Genomic DNA, 12,529 nt, shown 5'->3' with positions numbered 1-12,529 from the left:
TCATCTTATTTACTGCAGTGTGGGTCTCCTGTACTGACAGCCCTATATACCCCTATATGGACCTCGGGGCTGGTCAGTACATCACAATCCATACACAGACGTCTCATAGGGGCTTTAGGCTGGATCCTGGGGGGCCGGTCATCTTATTTACTGCAGTGTGGGTCTCCTGTACTGACAGCCCTATATACCCCTATATGGACCTCGGGGCTGGTCGGTACATCACAATCCGTATATGAATGTCTCTTAGTGGCGTTATTCATATAGAAAGAAAAAAAACCTGACTGCACTCCTTGACCTGACATTGACGTGTGAACAGGTGCATAACTGAACATGACATAAAATACAAAAAGACAATGTGCTCTCTGATAATGCTAAAGTATGGAAACCATGAATGTGTGAACATGGACCTGCATTACCGCTAAGGAAAATCTGAGAAAAATGAGATATTTAGCTTATATAAATGGCCATTTGTATATCTGCCCAGTTGCCCCTTCACGGCATATCTCGTAACTGGGTCCCTGACGCTATGCTGAAGCCTCTCTCTAGGTTAAAAAACCTCCTGTGTATGGGCACGTAGGAACCTGCTATATAGGATAAGATTACCTGTTGCAACTGGGGGAAGGGTGCACGGTCAGAAGGTATGACCCTCTTCATATAGACAAAAAACTGCCTGCACTCCTCGACCTGATGTGTGAACAGGTGCAGGTTTTTAACCTAGAGAGAGGCTTCAGCATAGCCTTAGGGAAGATGAAGCAGTGCAGGGGTTCATCATAAGCCGGGGTCACACGAGTGTAGAAAAACGTGGGGCGTTCTCATCCAGAAAAGTGAGCGGCTTTCTCCCACTTGTCGTCCGCGCACAATCCGATTTATACTCAGCAGCTATTAATCATTCCACATCTTCTATCTGTAATGTGTCAGTGAGAATCGGAGGCTGCGCTGATATACACTGGTGTGAGCGAGCCCTAAAGTGAGGCCCGTCCCTGGGTCACTACAGCCCCGGCCTCCATGTATCATGGAATCACATTCTGCTGTGAGAAGGACGATCGTTAGTGGATGTTAATCATTATTTGTGCCCCTGAAGTCCTCGCTGATGATTCTCTATAGTGACGCTCTTCTCAACTGAATCCAATAGGGAAGGAAAAATCCGCAATAAGTCATGATTGGTTTTTAACAAAAATTCAATAAAACTTTTTTGAAACAAATAAAGTCTGAGAAGAAATCTACAGCGGACGAGTATTGCATGGCGACTGACGTCTGCAGGGGGGCGGCCAGTGACGTCTGCAGGGGGTGGCCAGTGACGTCCGCAGAGGGGCGGCCAGTGACGTCTGCAGGGGGGCGGCCAGTGACGTCTGCAGGGGGGTGGCCAGTGATGTCTGCAGGGGGTGGCCAGTGACGTCCGCAGAGGGGCGGCCAGTGACGACCACAGGGGGTGGCCAGTGACGTCTGCAGAGGGGCGGCCAGTGACGTCTGCAGGGGGGTGGCCAGTGACGTCTGCAGGGGGTGGCCAGTGACGTCTGCAGGGGGTGGCCAGTGACGTCTGCAGGGGGTGGCCAGTGACGTCTGCAGGGGGTGGCCAGTGACGTCTGCAGGGGGTGGCCAGTGACGTCTGCAGGGGGGGTGGCCAGTGACGTCTGCAGGGGGGCGGCCAGTGACGTCTGCAGGGGGGTGGCCAGTGACGTCTGCAGGGGGCGGCCAGTGACGTCTGCAGGGGGGCGGCCAGTGACGTCTGCAGGGGGGCGGCCAGTGACGTCTGCAGGGGGGCGGCCAGTGACGTCTGCAGGGGGGTGGCCAGTGATGTCTGCAGGGGGGGGTGGCCAGTGACGTCTGCAGGGGGGGTGGCCAGTGACGTCTGCAGGGGGGGTGGCCAGTGACGTCTGCAGGGGGGGTGGCCAGTGACGTCTGCAGGGGGGTGGCCAGTGACGTCTGCAGGGGGGGTGGCCAGTGACGTCTGCAGGGGGTGGCCAGTGACGTCTGCAGGGGGTGGCCAGTGACGTCTGCAGGGGGTGGCCAGTGACGTCTGCAGGGGGGTGGCCAGTGACGTCTGAAGGGGGGTGGCCAGTGACGTCTGCAGGGGGGGTGGCCAGTGACGTCTGCAGGGGGGGTGGCCAGTGACGTCTGCAGGGGGGGTGGCCAGTGACGTCTGAAGGGGGGTGGCCAGTGACGTCTGCAGGGGGGTGGCCAGTGACGTCTGCAGGGGGGTGGCCAGTGACGTCCGCAGGGGGGTGGCCAGTGACGTCCGCAGGGGGTGGCCAGTGACGTCTGCAGGGGGTGGCCAGTGACGTCTGCAGGGGGTGGCCAGTGACGTCTGAAGGGGGGTGGCCAGTGACGTCTGCAGGGGGGTGGCGAGTGACGTCTGCAGGGGGGTGGCCAGTGACGTCTGCAGGGGGGGTGGCCAGTGACGTCTGAAGGGGGGTGGCCAGTGATGTCTGCAGGGGGGTGGCCAGTGACGTCTACAGGGCGGTGGCCAGTGACCGCTGCACAATTTGATACAAATTTGCCTCAATGGAAACTTCTGTATTTTCTGGGGAAAATGTCTGCAGCAAATCTAATAGGTGTGAACACAGCTGTAAAGTGATAAGACCACTGAGCACATTAATAATGCTGCACTTTTTACTGCTTTTGGTCCCATTCGGCCGGAGTCGCACTTACAAGAGACTCGCACAAAGTATCTCATCACCCGGCACGGCCGCACACTTCCCGGACACGAGCGGGTCAGCTGCATGTATCTCTATGCAGCTAAGATGCTCGTGTCCAGAGCTGGGTGACGCGAGACTTTGTGTGAGTCTCTTGTAGGTAGACATTCACACAGCCAGAGTTGGACATATCATTGGGGAAACCTGTGCAGCCGCCATCATTGTGGAGACCTGTGCAGCCGCCATCATTGGAGAAACCTGTGCAGCCGCCATCATTGGGGAGACCTGTGCAGCCGCCATCATTGTGGAGACCTGTGCAGCCGCCATCATTGTGGAGACCTGTGCAGCCGCCATCATTGGGGAGACCTGTGCAGCCGCCATCATTGGAGAAACCTGTGCAGCCGCCATCATTGTGGAGACCTGTGCAGCCGCCATCATTGGGGAAACCTGTGCAGCCGCCATCATTGGAGAAACCTGTGCAGCCGCCATCATTGGGGAGACCTGTGCAGCCGCCATCATTGTGGAGACCTGTGCAGCCGCCATCATTGTGGAGACCTGTGCAGCCGCCATCATTGGGGAGACCTGTGCAGCCGCCATCATTGGAGAAACCTGTGCAGCCGCCATCATTGTGGAGACCTGTGCAGCCGCCATCATTGGGGAAACCTGTGCAGCCGCCATCATTGGAGAAACCTGTGCAGCCGCCATCATTGGGGAGACCTGTGCAGCCGCCATCATTGTGGAGACCTGTGCAGCCGCCATCATTGTGGAGACCTGTGCAGCCGCCATCATTGGGGAGACCTGTGCAGCCGCCATCATTGTGGAGACCTGTGCAGCCGCCATCATTGGGGAAACCTGTGCAGCCGCCATCATTGGAGAAACCTGTGCAGCCGCCATCATTGTGGAGACCTGTGCAGCCGCCATCATTGGGGAGACCTGTGCAGCCGCCACCTCTATCTCCATGACAGGTGGAATTGTGCATATGAGGAGTTACTGGTCTACACAGGAGCCTCTTCTGTATGTGGGCACCAGTGGGTCAAAAACTCAGTCTTCAGTCTGACTGGTAATGTCTGAGAGTGTTTATGGACAGAACTGCTGTCTGTCTCTCTACATTACTGTACATACATTACATTACTGATCCCGAGTTACCTCCTGTATTATCCTCCAGAGCTGCACTCACTATTCTGCTGCTGCAGTCACTGTGTACATACATTACATTACTGATCCCGAGTTACCTCCTGTATTATCCTCCAGAGCTGCACTCACTATTCTGCTGGTGCAGTCACCGTGTACACACATTACATTACTGATCCTGAGTTACCTCCTGTATTATACTCCAGAGCTGCACTCACTATTCTGCTGGTGCAGTCACTGTGTACATACATTACATTACTGATCCTGAGTTACCTCCTGTATTATACTCCAGAGCTGCACTCACTATTCTGCTGGTGCAGTCACTGTGTACATACATTACATTACTGATCCTGAGTTACCTCCTGTATTATACTCCAGAGCTGCACTCACTATTCTGCTGGTGCAGTCACTGTGTACATACATTACATTACTGATCCTGAGTTACCTCCTGTATTATACTCCAGAGCTGCACTCACTATTCTGCTGGAGCAGTCACTGTGTACATACATTACTGATCCTGAGTTACCTCCTGTATTATACTCCAGAGCTGCACTCACTATTCTGCTGGTGCAGTCACTGTGTACATACATTACATTACTGATCCTGAGTTACCTCCTGTATTATACTCCAGAGCTGCACTCACTATTCTGCTGGTGCAGTCACTGTGTACATACATTACATTACTGATCCTGAGTTACCTCCTGTATTATACTCCAGAGCTGCACTCACTATTCTGCTGGTGCAGTCACTGTGTACATACATTACTGATCCTGAGTTACCTCCTGTATTATACTCCAGAGCTGCACTCACTATTCTGCTGGTGCAGTCACTGTGTACATACATTACTGATCCTGAGTTACCTCCTGTATTACACTCCAGAGCTGCACTCACTATTCTGCTGGTGCAGTCACTGTGTACATACATTACTGATCCTGAGTTACCTCCTTTATTATACTCCCAGAGCTGCACTCACTATTCTGCTGGTGCAGTCACTGTGCACATACATTACATTACATTACTGATCCCGAGTTACCTCCTGGATTATACTCCAGAGCTGCAGTCACTATTCTGCTGGTGCAGTCACTGTGTACATACATTACATTACTGATCCTGAGTTACCTCCTGTATTATGCTCCAGAGCTGCACTCACTATTGTGCTGGTGCAGTCACTGTGTACATACATTACTGATCCTGAGTTACCTCCTGTATTATGCTCCAGAGCTGCACTCACTATTCTGCTGGTGGAGTCTTTGTGCCCATTATTCCAGCTTTTTGTGTCTTTTTCTCCCTGGACATCTATAAAACGTATGGACTGCGGCTGTGCGTTCTGGGCGTATTGCAGGTGAGTTCCGTTTGGTCGCTGACCTCTGATGTGGCGGAGTTCGGGGGACGCAGTGACTGTGGTGGTCGCGGCCCTGTGTTGGATGGATCCCCCCAGCCTCCTCTGCAGATGTGATCAGACCTGACTTGTCGCTATCAGGACTTGCACAGATTTTGTTACTACAAGTGTCAACATTTTTATTGCAAAAATATTTTGTTGTGGCAAATGCAATCTTTCTAGAGTTGTGTGGCATAAACCTCTTTGCTCCTCTTGGACCTGTCGCAGGTGGTGATTGTCTGCAGCTCGGAGCTGGGCACCGATGGAGTCCTGGCCTGGCAGCACTGTATGATGGTCCTGGCGTCGGCCCTCCCGGCCTCGCTCATGAAGCAGTAGAGCAGCGGATCCGCCAGGCAATTGATGCTCGATAGCGCAATGGTCACTTTATAAGGGATAAATATGGCCTTGGCAAAGTCACAGTTGTCCGGCTCCCATAGACTGCGTATGAAGAGCACCACGTGGTAGGGGGTGAAGCTGACGGTGAACATGACCACGATGATGAGCAGCAGCTGCTTGATCTTCTGCTTGTCCTTGTCCATCGTGGCCTGGTTCTGCCGCACCGCCACGTAGATCCGGTGGTAGCAGAAGGTCATGATCAGCAGCGGAAGGAAATGGCCGATGCAGATGTTAAAAAGGTTGAAATGTGATTTCCATGGCTCCATGGGGAAGATGTCGTAGCAGAGGACGTCGGTGGAGTCGTTGTAGGTCTGGTTGTTCACCAGGATGATGACGTTGGATGCGCTCTGCACCGTCCACACGCCCACGCTGATACAGACCGCCACTTTCCTTGTCCTGAGATGCTGAAAATACAAGGGGTACACCACGGCCAGGTATCTGTCCACGGATATACACGTCAGGAAGCCCGCACTGCAGTACAGGTTAATGTGCTGACTGTAGGCGCTCCAGGCGCACAACCACTCCGAAAACCGCCAGCTGTCATGATAGAGACTGAAGTCAATCCACAGCGGGAAGGTGAAGGCGTAGAAGAGGTCGGAGCAGGACAGGTTCAGCAGGTAGATGCCCAGCTCGTTCTTCTTCATCACCTGCTGGTAGGAGATGTACACGGAGAGGACATTGGCCGGGACACTCAGGACGAACACCAGGATGTAGGTGATGGGGAACAAGTACTGGTCCAGATTGTGCTCCGGGGTGCAGTTCAGGCTGCCGGCTGCAGGGATGGGGTACATTGTAACGGAGACGGTCCTAGCAGGCGGAGAGCGCTCTGCTCATAGTCTCTACGGGAGATGGGGCGTCAATCACATCGCTGTCGCCTCCTATAAATCCTCCGCATGCTCCAGTGTTGGCTCAGATCAGATTTCTCCAGGTTTTCTCCAAATTTCTACAATAAAATAAAGACCGTAAACATTTCACATAAAACCCCCACAAATACATAGACATACAGTCATGACCGCACAGACGAGACCGCTCCAGGCGGTACTGTGCAGAGGAGTCACTGTATAAAGCAATTACACCGACACCGTAAGGCTAGGTTCACACTTCCGTTGTTTTAAATCCGTCAGGTCCGTCAGCAACAGATCAGTCGTTTTTAGGTTGTCAACTGATGCAACGGATGTGTCTTTCACAGGAATCCTGTGAAAAAACTGATCCGTTGCGTCCGTTGCATCCACTGTGCGTCCGTTTTTTGACGGATCAGTCATGATCCGTTTGTGTTTGGGACAGCCCAGTGGGTGCACCTGTTGGGCATGCTCAGTAGAGCATGACGGAATCCAGCACCATAGACAAACATTACAAGCGTGACGGACTGCAGCGGATTCTTGCGCGGTGTGTCAATTTTGACGGCCAGAAAAACGTTACATTCTGCGTTGCTCCCCGCCCAGCGGTCAGTCAAAAAACGACGGACCGCGATGCAGCGGACGCAACGCAGGGTCATCAGTCGCAATCCGCCACTAATGCAAGTCTATGGGACACAACGGAATCCGCTAAACGGATAGCGTTGTTTACCAGAGCGGCGGATTGTGACTGATACATTTTAGCGGAAATGTGAACTTAGCCTTAGGCAGTGCTATGCGCTAAGACATATGGCAAAAAATTGCAGTTAAGAATTGCATCTACATTTATGTTAATACAGTATGGCAGTACTACAGTGGCATGCGAAAGTTTGGGCACCCCTGCTTAAAGTTACAGTTAATCAAGTTGATGATGAAATGATCTAAAAGACATAAAGGTAAAGATGACACATAGCCTGTGTATTTTAGGTAAAAATATATATTTATTTTTACATTTTTTGAATGAACACAAAAGGAAAATGGGCCAAGACAAAAGTTTGTGCACCCTGCATGGTTAATACCTAGTAGCTCCCGACTGGCAAGTATCACAGCTTGCAAACGCTATTTGTAGCAGTCAAGAGTCTATCAATTCTTGTTTGAGGGATTTTCATTCAGTCTTCCTTGGACACGTCTTCCAGTTCTGTGAGATTCCTGGCTCGTCACGCATGCACTGCTCTTCCTTGGAGACGTCTTCCAGTTCTGTGAGATTCCTGGCTCGTCACGCATGCACTGCTCTTCCTTGGAGACGTCTTCCAGTTCTGTGAGATTCCTGGCTCGTCACGCATGCACTGCTCTTCCTTGGAGACGTCTTCCAGTTCTGTGAGATTCCTGGCTCGTCTTGCATGCACTGCTCTTCCTTGGAGACGTCTTCCAGTTCTGTGAGATTCCTGGCTCGTCTTGCATGCACTGCTCTTCCTTGGAGACATCTTCCAGTTCTGTGAGATTCCTGGCTCGTCTTGCATGCACTGCTCTTCCTTGGAGACATCTTCCAGTTCTGTGAGATTCCTGGCTTGTCTTGCATGCTGTGCTCTTCCTTGGAGACGTCTTCCAGTTCTGTGAGATTCCTGGCTTGTCTTGCATGCACTGCTCTTCCTTGGAGACGTCTTCCAGTTCTGTGAGATTGCTGGCTTGTCTTGCATGCTGTGCTCTTCCTTGGAGACGTCTTCCAGTTCTGTGAGATTCCTGGCTCGTCTTGCATGCTCTGCTCTTCCTTGGAGACGTCTTCCAGTCCTCTGAGATTCCTGGCTCGTCTTGCATGCTCTGCTCTTCCTTGGAGACATCTTCCAGTTCTGTGAGATTCCTGGCTTGTCTTGCATGCTCTGCTCTTCCTTGCAGACGTCTTCTAGTTTTGTGAGATTCCTGGCTCGTCTTGCATGCACTGCTCTTCCTTGGAGATGTCTCCCAGTTCTGTGAGATTCCTGGCTCGTCTTGCATGCACTGCTCTTCCTTGGAGATGTCTCCCAGTTCTGTGAGATTCCTGGCTCGTCTTGCATGCACTGCTCTTCCTTGGAGATGTCTCCCAGTTCTGTGAGATTCCTGGCTCGTCTTGCATGCACTGCTCTTCCTTGGAGACGTCTTCCAGTTCTTTGATAGTCCTGGCTCGTATTCCATGCTCTACTCCTTTGAGGTCTTGCCACAGATTTTTGGAAGGTGAGAAATTCTCGGCTTCCCTTCCAGCCGCCGGGGAGGCTGAAAAGTGAGAGATTTGTGGCCTCCTGTCCAGCCGCAAATCAATGCTAAAAGATGAGAGATTCGAGGCCTTCCGACCAGCTGCCAAGGACGCCAGAAGGTGAGAGATTCGCTGCCTCCAGTCCAGCGACTGGGGACGCCGGAAGTTGAGCGTTTTGCTGCTTCCTTTCCAACCGCCGGAAACACCGACAGGTAATAAATTTAGGGATTCCTCTCCAGCTGACGCAAGGTGAGACATTCATAGCCTCCAGTCCAGCCACTGAGGATGCCGGAATGTGTGAGATTTGCGGCCTCCCATCCAGCCACCGAGGCTGTTGGAAGGTGAGAGAATTGTGGCCTCCCATCCAACTGCCAAAACGTGAGAGAGTCACAGCCTCTCATCAAGCTGCCAGTGACGCCGGAAGGATAGAGATTCCCGGCCTCTAGTATAGCCGCCAGGGATGCCAGAAGGTAAGAAATTTGCTGCCTCCAGTATAGCCGCCAGGGACGCCAGAAGGTAAGAAATTTGCAGCCTCCAGTATAGCCGCCAGGGACGCTGTAAGGAGAGAGATTTGCAGCCTCCAGTATAGCCGCCGGGGACGCTGTAAGGAGAGAGATTTGCAGCCTCCAGTATAGCCGCCGGGGACGCTGTAAGGAGAGAGATTTGCAGCCTCCAGTATAGCCGCCGGGGACGCTGTAAGGAGAGAGATTTGCAGCCTCCAGTATAGCCGCCAGGGACGCTGTAAGGAGAGAGATTTGCAGCCTCCAGTATAGCCGCCAGGGACGCTGTAAGGAGAGAGATTTGCAGCCTCCAGTATAGCCGCTGGGGACGCTGTAAGGAGAGAGATTTGCAGCCTCCAGTATAGCCGCTGGGGACGCTGTAAGGAGAGAGATTTGCAGCCTCCAGTATAGCCGCCAGGGACGCTGTAAGGAGAGAGATTTGCAGCCTCCAGTATAGCCGCCAGGGACGCTGTAAGGAGAGAGATTTGCAGCCTCCAGTATAGCCGCCGGGGACGCTGTAAGGAGAGAGATTTGCAGCCTCCAGTATAGCCGCCAGGGACGCTGTAAGGAGAGAGATTTGCAGCTTCCAGTATAGCCGCCGGGGACGCTGTAAGGAGAGAGATTTGCAGCCTCCAGTATAGCCGCCGGGGACGCTGTAAGGAGAGAGATTTGCAGCCTCCAGTATAGCCGCCGGGGACGCTGTAAGGAGAGAGATTTGCAGCCTCCAGTATAGCCGCCGGGGACGCTGTAAGGAGAGAGATTTGCAGCCTCCAGTATAGCCGCCGGGGACGCTGTAAGGAGAGAGATTTGCAGCCTCCAGTATAGCCGCCGGGGACGCTGTAAGGAGAGAGATTTGCAGCCTCTAGTATAGCCGCCAGGGACGCTGTAAGGAGAGAGATTTGCAGCCTCCAGTATAGCCGCCGGGGACGCTGTAAGGAGAGAGATTTGCAGCCTCTAGTATAGCCGCCAGGGACGCTGTAAGGAGAGAGATTTGCAGCCTCCAGTATAGCCGCCAGGGACGCTGTAAGGAGAGAGATTTGCAGCCTCCAGTATAGCCGCCAGGGACGCTGTAAGGAGAGAGATTTGCAGCCTCCAGTATAGCCGCCGGGGACGCTGTAAGGAGAGAGATTTGCAGCCTCCAGTATAGCCGCCAGGGACGCTGTAAGGAGAGAGATTTGCAGCCTCCAGTATAGCCGCCGGGGACGCTGTAAGGAGAGAGATTTGCAGCCTCCAGTATAGCCGCCAGGGACGCTGTAAGGAGAGAGATTTGCAGCCTCCAGTATAGCCGCCAGGGACGCTGTAAGGAGAGAGATTTGCAGCCTCCAGTATAGCCGCCGGGGACGCTGTAAGGAGAGAGATTTGCAGCCTCCAGTATAGCCGCCAGGGACGCTGTAAGGAGAGAGATTTGCAGCCTCCAGTATAGCCGCCGGGGACGCTGTAAGGAGAGAGATTTGCAGCCTCCAGTATAGCCGCCGGGGACGCTGTAAGGAGAGAGATTTGCAGCCTCCAGTATAGCCGCCGGGGACGCTGTAAGGAGAGAGATTTGCAGCCTCCAGTATAGCCGCCGGGGACGCTGTAAGGAGAGAGATTTGCAGCCTCTAGTATAGCCGCCGGGGACGCTGTAAGGAGAGAGATTTGCAGCCTCTAGTATAGCCGCCGGGGACGCTGTAAGGAGAGAGATTTGCAGCCTCCAGTATAGCCGCCAGGGACGCTGTAAGGAGAGAGATTTGCAGCCTCCAGTATAGCCGCCGGGGACGCTGTAAGGAGAGAGATTTGCAGCCTCCAGTATAGCCGCCGGGGACACTGTAAGGAGAGAGATTTGCAGCCTCCAGTATAGCCGCCAGGGACGCTGTAAGGAGAGAGATTTGCAGCCTCCAGTATAGCCGCCAGGGACGCTGTAAGGAGAGAGATTTGCAGCCTCCAGTATAGCCGCCAGGGACGCTGTAAGGAGAGAGATTTGCAGCCTCCAGTATAGCCGCCGGGGACGCTGTAAGGAGAGAGATTTGCAGCCTCCAGTATAGCCGCCGGGGACGCTGTAAGGAGAGAGATTTGCAGCCTCCAGTATAGCCGCCGGGGACGCTGTAAGGAGAGAGATTTGCAGCCTCCAGTATAGCCGCCGGGGACGCTGTAAGGAGAGAGATTTGCAGCCTCCAGTATAGCCGCCGGGGACGCTGTAAGGAGAGAGATTTGCAGCCTCCAGTATAGCCGCCGGGGACGCTGTAAGGAGAGAGATTTGCAGCCTCCAGTATAGCCGCCGGGGACGCTGTAAGGAGAGAGATTTGCAGCCTCCAGTATAGCCGCCAGGGACGCTGTAAGGAGAGAGATTTGCAGCCTCCAGTATAGCCGCCGGGGACGCTGTAAGGAGAGAGATTTGCAGCCTCCAGTATAGCCGCCGGGGACGCTGTAAGGAGAGAGATTTGCAGCCTCCAGTATAGCCGCCAGGGACGCTGTAAGGAGAGAGATTTGCAGCCTCTAGTATAGCCGCCGGGGACGCTGTAAGGAGAGAGATTTGCAGCCTCCAGTATAGCCGCCAGGGACGCTGTAAGGAGAGAGATTTGCAGCCTCCAGTATAGCCGCCAGGGACGCTGTAAGGAGAGAGATTTGCAGCCTCCAGTATAGCCGCCAGGGACGCTGTAAGGAGAGAGATTTGCAGCCTCTAGTATAGCCGCCGGGGACGCTGTAAGGAGAGAGATTTGCAGCCTCCAGTATAGCCGCCGGGGACGCTGTAAGGAGAGAGATTTGCAGCCTCCAGTATAGCCGCCAGGGACGCTGTAAGGAGAGAGATTTGCAGCCTCCAGTATAGCCGCCGGGGACGCTGTAAGGAGAGAGATTTGCAGCCTCCAGTATAGCCGCCAGGGACGCTGTAAGGAGAGAGATTTGCAGCCTCCAGTATAGCCGCTGGGGACGCTGTAAGGAGAGAGATTTGCAGCCTCCAGTATAGCCGCCAGGGACGCTGTAAGGAGAGAGATTTGCAGCCTCTAGTATAGCCGCTGGGGACGCTGTAAGGAGAGAGATTTGCAGCCTCCAGTATAGCCGCCGGGGACGCTGTAAGGAGATAGATTTGCAGCCTCCAGTATAGCTGCCGGGGACGCTGTAAGGAGAGAGATTTGCAGCCTCCAGTATAGCCGCTGGGGACGCTGTAAGGAGAGAGATTTGCAGCCTCCAGTATAGCCGCCGGGGACGCTGTAAGGAGAGAGATTTGCAGCCTCCAGTATAGCCGCTGGGGACGCTGTAAGGAGAGAGATTTGCAGCCTCCAGTATAGCCGCCGGGGACGCTGTAAGGAGAGAGATTTGCAGCCTCCAGTATAGCCGCCGGGGACGCTGTAAGGAGAGAGATTTGCAGCCTCCAGTATAGCCGCCAGGGACGCTGTAAGGAGAGAGATTTGCAGCCTCCAGTATAGCCGCCGGGGACGCTGTAAGGAGAGAGATTT

General features: G+C 53.8%; 1 protein-coding gene across 4 annotated transcripts in view; it reads right to left on the bottom strand.

Moving 5' to 3' along the window:
- Positions 1-5,308: 5,308 nt before the first annotated feature.
- Positions 5,309-12,529, bottom strand: part of GPR65 (G protein-coupled receptor 65) — a 257,710-nt gene continuing 250,489 nt past the window's right edge. For all 4 annotated transcript variants that reach the window (XM_075330047.1, XM_075330050.1, XM_075330049.1 and 1 more), the window contains one exon: positions 5,309-6,481. In XM_075330047.1, coding sequence (XP_075186162.1) covers positions 5,322-6,329 — 1,008 coding nt within the window. In that variant the 5' untranslated portion in view covers positions 6,330-6,481 and the 3' untranslated portion in view covers positions 5,309-5,321. The remainder of the gene's footprint in view (positions 6,482-12,529) is intronic.

This window comes from Anomaloglossus baeobatrachus, chromosome 12 (genome assembly GCF_048569485.1).
Source record: "Anomaloglossus baeobatrachus isolate aAnoBae1 chromosome 12, aAnoBae1.hap1, whole genome shotgun sequence".
Taxonomy (NCBI): Eukaryota; Metazoa; Chordata; class Amphibia; order Anura; family Aromobatidae; genus Anomaloglossus; species Anomaloglossus baeobatrachus.
This window is presented reverse-complemented; position numbering and strand designations above follow the sequence as displayed.